Source organism: Pinus tabuliformis, chromosome 1_2 (genome assembly GCF_031772625.1).
Source record: "Pinus tabuliformis cultivar Carrire ecotype Pingquan chromosome 1_2, CPIR1, whole genome shotgun sequence".
NCBI classification, from domain to species: Eukaryota; Viridiplantae; Streptophyta; class Pinopsida; order Pinales; family Pinaceae; genus Pinus; species Pinus tabuliformis.
In genome coordinates, this window is record NC_142298.1 from 1,246,775,246 (window position 1) to 1,246,790,391 (window position 15,146).

The following is a 15,146-nucleotide window of genomic DNA, read 5'->3' on the forward strand; positions in this document are numbered from 1 at the left end:
GCAGGTTCTCTCTAGCCTTACCTGCGGGGACGCGGACCATGTTCACAAAAGGTGCGTCCTTGGACGCTCTGTATGTTAAGGGACAGGTGCGTCCTTCTGTAAAAGGCAAAATGCGCAAGTTTCATCTTAAAAAAGTTACTTGTGGTTACTTCTAGAACTTTCTAGAGGTCGGTTTGATGAATTGGATGCGCCTCCAGTTGGTTCATGTATCTCTATTAAGGGGGAACTTATCCCATCAATAAGGGAGTTATCCCACCCAAAGAGGGGGATTATCCCATTGATGGTGGACCTGAATAACCTCTTTACAACACTATAAATAAAGACATTGAGCCAGAGGGAGGAGAGGTTGGAGCTATACATTTTCTTTGGGTAAATGCTGCAGGAATTAGGACTCCCATTTAGAACCTTGTGAGGAGAGATTGTCTTTGCTTGATTCTACTTGGAAGTGGGTGAGCTTTGTCAAAGTAGAGGAAAACCCTTGATGGACCCTGGGAGGAACTTGCACAACACCAAGGCCAGGTTGTAAGAGTTTCTTTGTTTCGTTATTAATACAAACTGGTTTATTTTTCTCAATAGCTTGTGTTAATGAGTTATTTCATGTGTTCCTTGGTCTGCATGTTAAATATATGTTTTATTATATGAAATGCAAGTGCTTGGTAATTGTTTGATTGTTTGTGGTTGCAGGAATTGACTTGAAGGAGGAGCTCATCCGGATCGGCAAGGACGGACTACAACAACCGCATTTTGGAATAAGGTAAGCCTAAACACTTGTAGTTTTCATGTTTTAAAAGGTATATTTAGAGAAAGATCACTCCATTTTGTCTTGTTTGTCGCTAGAGAGTTTAGACTCCTAGGGAGGTCAGTTGTGTCCGCACAAACGACTTTTTCCGCCACGACAGGGGGTGGCAGGCGGCCAAACCCAGCGGACTAACTAAGGGCATAACTGTTTCCTCTGACGGAGTTTAATCAGAAAACTAAAGGCGGCGAGTCCTGAACGGAACCGATGGGAATGGAGCACGGGGGGGGAGAGATCCCCTCCTACAAAGAAGTTATAACAGGAGAAGCCCGAAAGGAGAGACATAAAGCGGAAGAACGGAAGAACGAGGGGGAATCATCAGCTGATGGAGCTCAACGGAGAACTGGCATACCAAGCAAATGTCTTCCGAGGGCGACGAACAGACCCAGGTTTGTAATTCCGTCGAACTCACTAGAAGAATATAGATGCTACATGAGAGATTATGCTCTGATCTGTAAGTTCATAGGATACTGGCCAAATGAGAAAAACCTTATGAGATGGATCCAGCAGAAATGGAAACCGAAAGGACATGTAGAGGTTAAGTTGGGGGCGAAGGGTTTTTTCACTGTCATATTTTCAAACTTAGAAGATAAGACTAGAATCTTTGAGGAGCAGCCTCACTTCATGAACAATGCTGGCCTGTTCATGAGAGACTGGGTAGAATGCTATAATCCAGACAAGGAAAAAATACTAGCGGCCCCGGTTTGGATCAGACTGTTTGGCCTTCCTTCAGAATTTTGGAAACCAGAGATCCTCCAAGGGATTGGAAACTCAATCGGTTCCTTTGTGAAAGTGGCGGAATCAACCAAGAGAGGAAAATACACCACATTCGCTAGAATCTGTGTGTACATGAATATAACTGAACCCTTGCCAGACTCAATAGAACTGGAGTATCATGACGAGTTATGGAACCAGACTCTGGACTATGAACACATTCCATTCCGCTGTAGAAGATGCCATGAATATGGCCACCTACTCAGGGAATGCCCCATCACGTTAGCAGAAAAGGAAAGAGAAGCGGAAAATGATAGGAGACGGGGAGTGAGAAATACAGAAAAGGAAGAAGAGACTTTCCAAGAAGTCCAACGAAGAAGAAGAAGAGGAAATAATCAAGGGCAGAGGAGAACACCGAAAGAAACCCAGAATAAAGAATCCCCAAACAAGTTCAAAATTCTGCAGGAAGAAGGGCAGGAAACAGAAGTCAGTGAAGAAGAAGAAGTAGAAGAAATGGAGGTAGCAGAGGAAAACACGGATAAAGAAACGGAAAAGATGGAAGGGGAACAGAGGGTAGAATCTGAAGAAGAAACTCAGGAAGAGGTAGGAGAAATGGAGATAGATCCCTAGAAGGCAAAAGGGGAAGAAGAAGAACAGGTAATGGCAAAACTGTTACAAGAATGGAAAAGAATAGATGAAAGATTCATCCCAGAGGAACAAAAACAAAGGTATAAGGAAGCCTTTCAAAGGTATAAGGAAAAGAAAAAAGGAGTCACAGAAGAGAAAGAGAATCGAAATCTGGAAAAACAGGGGACACAGACAATAGGAGTGAGCAACTCTGGCAAGGCCGAAAAAAAAAGAGGTCAAAAAACGTTGGGTGAAGTGATACAAGAGGTGTGAGAAGGACTCGTCAGCTCTGGAAGAGTAATCCCCCTCTCGGAGGTATTCCTATCCCCCACAAAAGTGTTAAGATGATAATTACAACCTGGAACATAAGAGGCCTCAACAGCAGGGGCAAACAACGATATCTGAAGGAGAGAATGAAAAAAGAAAAGCCAAGTATAATGATCTTACAGGAGACAAAAATCAGTACTGAGAAGATGCAGGAAATTCTGAATAGAAATAAGAGTAGATATGAAATAATGGGACAAGATGCCACCGGGAGCGCAGGTGGTCTGGTCATTCTATGGAACCCAGAGGAAGTTCTGTTCAGTAATTGGATGAGCTTCCCCCGAATCCTAACAGGCAAAGCAAATATTATAGGAACGAAAGAGGAGGTCTTTATAACAGGTGTCTATGGACCTCACATATCAAATGAAAAGGAAAACTTTCTTCAAAATTTAAAGGCACTACGCTGCCTAATCCCAGGCAAGCAATGGATCATAGGAGGGGATTTCAATCTAATCAAAGAACCAGGAGAAAAAAGAGGAGGAATCAGGAGATTGGATAAGGAAGGAGAGCAATTTGGAGACATGATAAGAGAACAAAAGTTGATTGACATACAAACCAATAATGGAATGCACACTTGGAACAACAGAAGAGGTGGGGAGAATCAAATAGCCTCCCGCCTTGATAGATTCTTAATCTCAGAACAAGTAATGATGAAGGATGTTTTTATTGAAGCAACCATTCTTCCGGTAGCAGGTTCCGATCACTGGCCGATCAAACTAGAAATCGATCTGAAACAAAGACCAAATAATAAGCCTTTCAGATTCGAAGCTTTCTGGCTAAGACATGAAGGTCTGATAGAAAAATTAGAGGGATGGTGGAAAGACAACATGGTAACAGGAAAGAATAAGACCCATGCTTTCCAACTAAAGCTGAAGGAAATAAAGAACAAGCTGAAGAAATGGAATAAAGAAGAATTTGGCAACATCATGGAGGAAAAGATCAGGTTAGAACAAAAAATGGAAGAACCGCAACAACTAGACATCCTAGATGGCATACAAGGGGAGAGATCAAAAGAAGAAGGTATGATACTATCCCAGCTTGAAGAACGAAGAAAACAAGAAGAAATTCTATGGAAACAGAAATCAAGAGTACAATGGCTAAGGGAGGGAGAGCGGAATACCAAATTCTTCCATAGGGCAATGGTCCAACATAGACAGAGGAACAAAATCTTCTCATTGAGAAATCAAGAAGGGAACAGAATTACCCAACATGAAGATATAGAGAAAGAATTTTTAAATCATTTTAAGACTATTTTGAGAGAACCACAAATAGACAGATCAGAAGCCATATCCAAGATAAGAAGGGAAATACCGAATATGGTGTCAAGAGACCAAAACTTGGCCCTAATGAGAAGAATAACAAAGGCAGAAGTGGAGGATATAGTCAAAAATATGAAAAAAAACAAAGCTCCTGCCCCGGACGGATTCACATTGGAGTTTTTCAAGCCGGGTGGCATTTCTTAGCTGAAGAAGTGTTGGAAGTGGTAGAGGAGACCAGAATCAATCAAAAAATCTGGCCCGGAGTAAACGCAACCCTATTGACCCTCATTCCTAAAACAAACCAGGCGGAGCAGGCCGAAGGCTTCCATCCTATAGCCCTATGCAATGTCATATACAAAATTATCGCCTCAGTTGTAGCGCAGAGATTGAAATCGATCCTTCCGAGCATCATCTCTCCAGAGCAAACCGGTTTTGTTGAGGGGAGACAGATCTTGGATGGTTTAATAGTCGCTCAGGAAGTAATTCACACTTTGAAAACGAAAAAAGAGAGAGGCATGCTCATCAAACTAGACCTTTCAAAAGCCTATGATAGGCTTAGTTGGAGATATTTAGAAACGATACTCAAAGCTTTTGGTTTCAGTGATAGATGGGTGAACTGGGTCCTGAGTATGGTCTCTACTCCAAATTTCTCTATTCTCCTGAACGGGGCGCCAACCTCAACTTTCAATGCTTCTAGAGGTCTCCGACAAGGGGATCCCCTATCTCCCTTCCTCTTTATAATTGCTGCAGAAGGTTTAGGCAGACTCTTTAAAAAAGAATTAGGAGATGGGAAAATTCAAGGCCTCAAATTATGGGGAAACCAAACAACTGTTACACACCAACAATTCGTTGATGACATAATGATCTACTGCAAAGCTACGTTGAAAGAAGTGAAAAGGATAAAGAAAATTCTTGAAATATTTATGGAGGGAGCAGGGATGGAGATTAACAAAGAGAAATCTAGAACTTTCTTTTTCAATACTGTGGAGCCGATTAAAAATCACCTAACTCAGGTACTAGGATACAGGAAAGGAGATCTTCCTACCAAATACTTAGGAACAATGTTAGATTCTTCCTCAAGAAAACTAGGGAACTGGAAGCATATCTTGGAGAAGATATCAAAAAGGCTGGACAATTGGACCTTTCGTGCTCTAAATCTGGCTGCTCGGGTAGTGCTTTTGAAAGCCACCATCCAAGAAATCCCGATCTATTCTTTATCTGTGATGGCTGCTCCGAAGGGAATATGTAATAAACTGGTCAAGATCTACAGAAAATTCTTGTGGGGAGGCCCGAAGCAGCAGAGGAAATGGGCCCTGTGCTCCTGGATCAGCCTCACCCAACCGAAGGAGAAAGGGGGCTTAGACCTACGGGACCCATGGATCTTAAATCAGGTGCTCGCAGCCAAGCTAAGATGGAGATGGATACAGGGGGGGTCAGACCTCTGGAAAGAGATTTGGTCATCCAAATACCATATGCCTCGCACTCCGGAAGAAATCCTTAGGAAGCAAGAGATGCCCCGAGGCTCAGATATCTAGAATTTAACCACTCAAAACAGGGATTTAATAGATAAGCATATCTTCTGGGAAATCAGAGGGGGGCAGGTAGCGAAATTTTGGAACGAAGCATGGCAGCAGAGGGAAAAGCTCCTAAACAACCAAGAACTGCGAGAAATGTATAGAGAAGGAGTTGCGAGTAACCTCACTACAGTGAAAGATTATTGGGATGAAGAACGAGGAGATGGGGAGTGGCGAAGATGGAAAACGATGGAGGAATGGGCAGAGAACACCACAGAAGAACAAAGATCCAGCTTTAAAAAGGAAATAGACTCGAGAAGAATAAAAAGGAGAGAAGGCAGAGACATCCTCTGCTGGGGCAAAGAAACAAAAGGAATATTTAATATAAAAGAAGCTTACAAAATACAAACGCAAATGGAGCAAGAGGAGGAAAACCTACAATGGAGAAAGCTATGGAAAACAAAATGGTGGCCCAAAATAAAATTGTTTGCTTGGTTGATAGGCAGGAAACGGATATTAACCTGGGATAGAATTCAAAAACGAGGTTTCTCAGGACCTTCAAGATGCTGTCTACGTAATGAGGGGGAGGAAGACCAGGAACATCTCCTCATTGGCTGTCAGGTAGCCCAACTGCAATGGGAAAATACAAGGAATCTTTTCTCGTCCTCAGAAAGGAACCAACGAGACATAATTCAAACCCTGATAGAAAGGGGGGAAGGCAAATTTAACAGCAAAATCGTGGGTAGAGCTTGGAGCATAGTTGCAGGTTTTAATGTCTGGAACCTGTGGAAGGAGAGGAACAGCCGTATTTTCAAAGGGAAAGCTTCTAACCCGGAGGACTTATGGGAGATGACCTTAAAGCAAGTCAGGGAATCAATCTTAGCAGAGAAGTGGACAAAGGAAGATTGGAAAACCTCTGAAACTGAGATGATAGTTTTAAAGAGGTTAAACTTAGAGCAAGGGATGATTTACCAGCAAACAAAACAACAACAACAACCTATGGCAACTCAGAGTCCAGTTAAGTACCAAAAACCTCCGGAGGGATTTATGAAACTAAATTTCGATGGTGCTGCTAAGGGAAACCCAGGTCCAGCGGGTTATGGCGGAATTTTTAGAAATGGACAGGGAGGAGCAGAATGGATATATGCGGAATATGGTGGCACAATGACCAACAACGAGGCCGAGTTTATGGCGGCTTACCAGGGGATTAAAATTGCCAGAAGACTTGGATACAGGAAGCTAGAAATTGAAGGGGACTCCACCTTAGTAGTGGATACGTTAAGAAAACTAATCCAAGGGAAGAACTGGGACAAGGTTGCCACAAGCTGGAGAAGTGCAAGCATAGTCCAGGATATAGCAGAACTATTGAAAGAAATTGACTATAAAATAGTGTCGCATGTCAGAAGGGAGGGAAATCAACCTGCTGATTGCCTAGCGAACTGGGGGAGTAAAGAGGCCACAGAACGCATAGATGACGGATGGCATACTCAGGCTGAGCTGGCGAAATGGGACGGACTCAAGCAGTTGATTGATACTGATAATCATCATGCGGAACAGAGTTAATTACATTCACGCGTGGAGAAGCAACAGGCGAGTTAGGCTCGATACGACGGCAAGTAGGAAAGGTCATAAGAACGGTGATCGTAGTACCTTGTCAATAGTAATTAATGTTTTGAATGTATGGCAAGGACGAGGCCCAAAGCAAAAATTGATTTCCCAATTAAATCATATTAGTGGGAGGAGACGTGACAAGAGATGTGGAAAGTTTTCCCATCATCAAACCAAAGGCACTGAGAAGGCTATAAGAGGGTGCGGAGGAGGAATAACCCGGAGTAGAAAGGACGAGAGGGAAGAGCCAATTTGGAAAAGAACCAGGAATCAGAGATTTCATTGTGCAAGCATGACAGAGAGCCGAGGCAAGTCTGGCATTCAGGGGAAAGGGACAGCTGAAGACCGCAATCTGGCTCAAGGAAGAGTAGAAATTGAAATTGAGAGCTCTGAGGAAATGTATTGCAGTCAGGGCAAGGGAAACGGAGGGAAATGTAGTGAAAAAGGGCAGTGTAGCCGTAACCTGCAGCAAGGAAGGGAGAATGAGAATTAGCAAAGGCAGAGGAAGCGGGGAAGAGGGAGGCCCAGAAAATTCGCTGACAATGCGGAAGGAACCAGAAGCTAGACGAGGAGGAAACGCAGACAGCGCACCATCAATTCGACACTGAATGAAGTTGAGCAAGCTTACAACTATGACTCCAATCCTCACATTCAGAATATCATAGAAGCTATGGAGGATCAGGTTCGCGAGGAGCCGTCTGACCCCGAAATGAACGACTGGTCGTTACAGCTTCCCGACCCTGGGAACACAAGAGGGAGGCTCACCCTGTACCGCCGCGCTCTCCATACCTATTGGGTATTGAAACATCTCCTGGCCAAGGCTATGGAGCAGGTGGCGGCAGAGATGATGGAGATGGCTCAGGAGACGGCTGCAGCGAAGCAGGAGACAGCCAATGTAGAAGATCTGGTTAAGCAACAGAACATTCATCTCATGGAGATCAAGGAAATGCTGAAAGCGATGCAGTCCAACAAAGCTGACAACGCAGGCAAAGAACATGCAGAAAAATGATAGTCCAGGTTCCTCTGTAACTTTTTGTTTTGTCTTGTTAGTTTTTGAAAGAATTAGGGAGGCATGTCCAAGGAAACACTACTCTTGGCGGATAATAAATAGTACTGAGGAGAAGATAGTTGTGTGGAACAATTTTGGAAAAAACAGGGTGCTAAAGTATGTTAGTAAACTTTTTTCAGACTGTTATGATTTTGGACTCGTGGATTACAGGAGTCAACAGATCTGGTTTCCCTTCGGGGCAGGTTGAGACTCCTGAGTTTTGTATTTGTACTACTTGTTTGTAAATAATAGATTTACCGCAGCTTACAAAAAAAAAAAATTAGTCAGCATATTTTATGTTTGCAAGTTACGAGAATTAGGGCAGCAAATTAATAGATGTATTCAATATTCAAAGTTACTATTCAGCAAATTATTAGGGGCAGTAGATTAGAATAAAAGGTTAGTCAGATAATTGATAATCAAATTAGAAATATCTTAGATATATAATAATGTATTCATTTCTTCCATGAAGATATGAGATTCGAATGAGAGTTGAGCTCATGCATTGAGAACTCTGCAATTCATAACACATCAAAATCAGCAAACAACATGTTTAGGAACAACCGCTTGGGATCTCTTTCACATAGAATGCCCATGAAAAGTATTCTCCCTCGCAACGACATGTGATGAATTGACATGTCCTTCATGGTTTTTCACACCCTCTACTACCACGATCATGAGCACCATTGGTGATGAAACTGAGGATATCATCAACAACTCTTCTATGCAAAAGTCTTGGGCAAGAATGCCTCAAGCACTAAATCTTGCTTTTGTAATATTCCACTAAAATGAAGACACACCTTCATAATGAGCAGATGTGGAAATCAAAAAATTGGTTGCCTTGTCTTCATTGTGCTTGGGTCAAACGCTAGAGCTTTTGTATATGGGTTCTCTTTTCAAGTTGATCCTTGTTTTACAAAGGGATACAGTGGGTCGTATCCTCTTTATTTAGTGGATACTCTTTTCCTATCAAATAACTAAACAAACATCTTCGCACACTTCATCTACAGATTATATCATGGGTGCTCCCTTAAAGGAGCTACCCACATAGACATTGGCTCTAATACCAAGTTGTAAAACAGATTGCACACCAAAATTCATATTTATATTCGATCAATCACAATTACAAATACATCAATCATTGGTTGAACATAGAAATTCTATCTTAACCACATAATTATTTAGTTGAGCAAATCTCTCAACCAAACACTAATCTAGGAACTATTTTAGTTGGACTAAATATCTCAAATCCAACTAATTAAAAAATCCATTTAGTGACAATGAACACCAATCAATATGTAGAAGACATGTAGGAGTTAAATCTCCAAATTGCTTAAATTTGAGAAACTTTCACTAAATTTGAATATATATATATATATATATATATATATATATATATATATATATTCAAATTAAATTACTTTATTTTGGAAGAAACCAATTTGTGAAAGGGTAAAAGTTTAAGGTTCATGCTAAATTTTGAGGACCAATTTTATTTTATGAGTTAAAGAAATAATAGAAATGTATTTCACATATTATTTATTTAGATGTGTGATCACTTTATTCTATTCTATTAAATACTTTTGACATTTTTGTTTGTTGATTTATTTACCAATTTTTAAATATTTAAATATAAATACAGAATATTTAGAATATCCATATGGCATCCATAATATTTAAAATGAATTTTTCAGCTTTGTTAACTAAAATATACAACCATCCTTGTTACCAATGCGCACATAGCATTACTGTCTAACAGAAAAATATCCAAGTCAATATGATAACCCACAAATCAAGGCTACTCAAATCCGTAACTAAAACATACAAGCATCGACTCATAGCTACCATCATACAAAGTTTTAAATGATGGGTAGAATGCTCAGTAAAATTTATACCCTGGTTGCAAGAGATCCAAAGGTAGGAAAATGTGTAGAAAAAATAATGAGAATAAGATCTCTGCTGCATTTTTTTTTAAATGCTACATTGTCATAGGTAATCAATATTGAAACTATCAGCGATCTGAACTTTCCATGTATAGATGATGTGGCCTCTTTCTATCTTCCAATACAATCTTGAAAAGTATGCCTTGAGTGCTTACTGACTGCATGTTACAAGTGCTATATTATTTAATGGGAAGTTATACAACACTCAAGCTGTTGCGGTCACTGTTATTGAGCATGATAATGTTTTACAGCCTTCGTGAGCCTGAGGCAACGTGAGTAGATGATCCATTTATTAGGAATACCAGCTTAATAAAAACGGATTAAATTAATTTTATTTTGTGTCTACTAACATCTGTAAGTGAACAGTTTCATACAATCCCCGGCTACTCTCATATAAAATATTCCAAACCATAAAATGTTCACATTGCAATTCATGGATTTACAAAATTTTATCAGAAACATTAATCATTTTAAGGCTACAATGTGGATGATGCTTCTACCCTCATAGATATTTTCTGTATAGAAATATTGAAACGCTTGTTACATATATAATATGGCTGTACGGGGAGCATTGGGTGTGAAGCAAACCAAAGGTACGTGACTGCAAGCAGTTCAGTGGAATGACGATGCTGAGATGATGGGTACTGCTTTCATGGGATGTAAGGGCACCATAATAACGTAGTAAGGACCCAGAGAAGATGAAGCTGATGTAACAGACACGTCCATCGATCACCAAACCCGGAAAATACATTGCTCAGCTATTCTCGTGACGTCGGACTGTCGTTTCGGAAGCTACTCGTGGTCGGAAGAGAATCCGACGTGGAGATTTTCAGCGTGACGTTAGTACCGTGTTGATATGTGTTTGCTTTTATTTTTGACAATCACAACAGGCGACTGATCGTAATGGTACTTCCGACCAGCTTACTAAAGCAAACGTCTCGAATACAGAACTCAAGTATTACCGAATAGAATAAAGTGTGTGTATATATGGAGGAACTTCTTAAAGCAGATGAACAATCATATCCCGAATCTCTCATATATATATATAAAACCTGGTATGGTTTTTCATTTCAACCTGAAATACTTGATGTTATGTTTAATGGGAGTCTTTATCAGACTCTGACACTGGATCTTCATATCATAGCTCTATATCCACCCAAAACCAACTTTGTAAAACTGACAGTGACAGGGCGTATATCTGAGGAATTAAAGCGCAACAATGAAAAGATCAGCACAACCAGAGAGGCATATACACTCCATATCGACAGCAACTTTTATATTCAGATGAAAAGAACAAAACAGAAGCGATAGATGAAATTAGGCATATACACACCATATCGACAACAACTTTCCTATTCATGCATGTGAAAAGAGCAAGGCATAACTACTAGATGAATATTAGCCTTTGGGCCAGAGAGAAAACCTCATCTCCTTGGTATTCAATCATCACAAACAACCTGATCTGTGAAGTGATCAACCACTGTGTGTTCTCTGATCTTCGAGAAGAAAGACGTTATTTTACTTATCACCATTTGCAAAAATAATCACTACTATGCCTCAACTCTCAATGGTATAAGGATTTTAGTAGAAGTTTGAACACTAATTTTTTTTATCAAGTTTTATCTTTAAAAATGCATTTTATAATTAAAATGGATTTAAAATGATATGTATCTTTATTAAAATTAATTTAAATTATAATATTTATTTATTAGATATAGTTTTGGGTAACCAAGACTTCCTTAGAGGTCACCCATCTGAGATTGGCATACCCATCCTAGATCGCCTCTGGCTCAAGCGCTCTTAAGAGTTTTCCCCACAATCAAGTTCAGTTAGCTTGCAAAACTTAGCAAGTATTGTGTCTCATAGACCATTCATGTAGAGTTCCTTTCACTCTTTTTGAATTAAGTATTGGGGTTTTCCTAGTGCATTATATTAGATATCATTAAGTGTGGACTTTTCCCAACAATCAAGCCCACTTGCTTGCTACCCCATTTGCAAAACCTTAGCAATTATTGTATCTCATGGACAATTCATGTAGAGTTCCCTTCACTCTTTTTGAATTAAGTATTGGGGTTTTCCAAGTGCATTATATTAGATATCATTTTGTGATTTGTCTATGACCATTTCCATTAAGTAACTCATTCTTCTATGGCCATTTCCATGAGAGGTAGTTGTAACTGACTAATTTCTCATGATTTTCTAATAGTTCACTTAGTACACATTGCATCGGGATGAAGAAGAAGTGAGACTGAAACAAGTGAAATAAATCACATAGCGTCAATTATCATTATTTATTAATTAATTAATACTTTAAAATTTAAAGTTTATATGAATCAAGTATATTATTTAAAAACATCTATTTTATATAAATATATATCTATAAACACATTATTACCCAATTTATATATTTTCATTATATATCTAAATTTATATAAAATGACTCCCCATGCTCCTCACTTACATCGTGAGAAGAATTAGAGGAGCGCTTAAGAAGTTTACTCTAATATAAGTCTTCCAATCCATATAATCACTAGCTATGAACAACTATGGGCTTTCTATTCCTTTGATTAGTATGGAATTTGATGGGCAAATTTCCCCTCGCAGGGTGATTTTCTCATCAAATACAATCAATTGTTTTAAAAACTTTTACGATTCTTTGTTGAAATTGTGAAAATGGGTGAGGCGATAGGAAAACCAAAAAAATTAACGAGTGAGTCTGTTGTGAAATTCCAATTCTGAGTACACCTACAATTCCTAACGTTCCAATGACAAAACTAAACCTACCAACACCAGTTTGAGCCCTACCAAAATCTCAACTAACCTACCTACACGGGTTCAAGCCCTACCAAAATCTCCTCTACAGGCACTTTTACCTTACCTGCAATCAACCTGTTCTTCTGGGATGATTTTTTTAGTAATTCTTTTTTTTACAAGTGGGAAAACCTATCATAACTCAGTTCTCAAACTAGGAGCGAGGACAGCCATCGAGGACAACCATCTCTAGCTACTAATCGTGAATGCAAGTTGACTCATCGTTGTTATTCATGGTTTATTCATGGAAAACCACTCCACCTAAAATAACCAAGGGGGCAGGTTTTCTCTTGTGGCTAATACCTTTAGGTCTTAGGTCGTTAGCCTATTTCCTTAAGAACAAGGAAGACAAACTCTTAGTTGCACACCAGCAATTTTAGAGCATACTCTAAAAAGACATCATTAGAATATATGAAAGAGTAAATAAATTCATACTATTATTATTATAAATTTTGTTTTCAAAATCTTAAAATAAACCACTACATCTCATCTCATGGGAAACAATTTAATTTATATGGTGTTTTTAACACATTGAATTCAAATACTAAATGTAGAAGATAGTTGCATACTCTAAGAAGACATCATTGAAGATAGTTGCATATTCTAAGAAGACATCATTAGAATATGTGAAAGAGTAAATAAATTTATAATATCATTATTATAAGTTTTGTTTTCAAAATCTTAAAATGAACCGCTACATCTCATCTGATGGGAAACATTTTAATTTATATGGTGCTTTTCACAAACTGAATTGTCACATATCCATAATAAGAACTAAATACATATTAATTTAATTTTTTTAATCACCAAATTCTAAACCATTACTTTGAAAAGATAGCTATTATTGTTGAAAATACCAACGGATTTAGTTTTAAATTCTTACCACATGCGGTTAAGTATTGGTACAGTCCTTATGATTATAAGGGTCAATGCTACATATAATTTCTATGTTCATTACATAATGGTTGTCATTGCAAAACTGTTTAAATTATTACATAAACCCTTACCTAAGATTTATTTGATAAATAAATACAAAAGTGTTTTTTTACACTGCGTGAACTATGAACTGGTACCGCCTCCCTTGTGGTAGTCATTAAAAAGGTCTAGCCACCTACCTAAGGAAATGAGGCTGCTCCTCCACGAATATTCGATATGGGCTATAGCTGGCCTCCAATTGCATGGTTGACCGTGCCCCATCGACGGTTCTCCTTGCAGCTTATCATCCGACGGTGGAGGCTGAGTCGAAGAACCTTAAGTTGTAGTGAGGTTCAGAATGGGGCTTTTCTATTGGCATTTTCACTGTGGAGGGTTTCGGCTCTAGCTTCCAGTGGAGGGTTTTGGCTCCAGCTTCCAGCAAAGGGTTTCTTAGTGAGTAATGCTCATCCCCTTTGCAACTGTTAAATTTATGAGAGTTTTTCATTGCTGGTGTGGCCTTGCCATTTCTCATTTTTTTTGTTCGCCATTAGTCTCTCTCATGGCTGAAGTTGGACTGGGTATGTCGGGGAAGCTTCTCAACAAGTCGGAGGTGTTCAACATCTACCTAGTTAATTGACAGCAATTAGTTTATGTTTTTCTTTGGTGTTTTCCTTCACGTTATGTTTATGAATTCCTGGCTATCGCATTATTTTGCCAGGATTCACAAGCTTTGATCCTAGTGGTTTCCTTCCAGCTGTCGCTTCTCCAAGTTCATCCATTGACTTAAATCGGGTATGAGATACAGTGAACACAGTTCGAGGGTCTAAGGCTTCATATTTGTCATGAGTCTTGGACCTGACTTTTACTTGTTTGGTTTACGTTATCTCTTGGAGTTGTAACTCTTCCCTAGGCATGACTCAGTTTTCGTTAAATTTATGTAAACCCTCATTTGATTAGATACCGGGTCTCTTAGTTTATCCGAAGATAATGCTCAAACTGGCTAGGGTTAGGCCTTAGGGATTCAAACATTCTTCATCTGATCATAGTTGTTTTTATATAAATCTATAACCTAAGGTCTACTATGCTTGTTCGACCATTTCAAGATTTGGGGTCTGTCGTTCGAGGTTTTGATTATGTCATCATTTCGCATATGTGTCTTGATAGGTGGAAAGCTTCTGATATTACTGTTACTGTTTTACTTTTTTGGTGAAGTCGAGAAATCCCCGTGGTAATCTAACTATACATTTTGATATTTGCTAATATATTGTACAAGAAGTTTCCTTATGCATTTTATGGAAAGTTTCTACTGTATTCTCTAATTTTTCCATGGGTTACTGTTGTAATATCAACGAGTTGATTTTCTGAGAGAACTTATGCATTTTCTATTAGATGTATAAAATCTTCAGGAAAACAGTCTTTCAATTTTCCTAGAAAGGGTTAATTTTGATTTAAGGAATAACAGAGTTGTGCTTTTCTCTTTTTTATAAAGATATGTATTTACAAATCCGTGTACTTCCTTTTTTAAGGCTTGTATATATCTGCTAAGTTTTCTGAGATCACTCTTTAAATTCTATTAATATATCTGTT

The 15,146-nt window shown here is 38.9% G+C and overlaps 1 protein-coding gene across 1 annotated transcript; it reads left to right on the forward strand.

Annotated features, from left to right (window-relative positions):
• The first annotated feature begins 2,481 nt into the window (after positions 1-2,481).
• Positions 2,482-5,255, forward strand: LOC149210760 (uncharacterized). The gene is made up of 2 exons (XM_089399079.1): positions 2,482-3,404; positions 3,734-5,255. Exons 1-2 carry the CDS (start codon positions 2,482-2,484, stop codon positions 5,253-5,255), a joined length of 2,445 nt encoding a protein of 814 aa, XP_089255205.1.
• The last annotated feature ends 9,891 nt before the right edge of the window (positions 5,256-15,146 follow it).

Excerpts from the sequence above, each read along its gene's own strand:
- LOC149210760 (XM_089399079.1), top strand. The coding sequence starts at position 2,482 with ATGATAATTACAACCTGGAACATAAGAGGCCTCAACAGCAGGGGCAAA. Across the intron at positions 3,405-3,733 it reads ATCATGGAGGAAAAGATCAG|ACAGATCAGAAGCCATATCC; the intron begins GTTAGAACAAAA and ends AACCACAAATAG.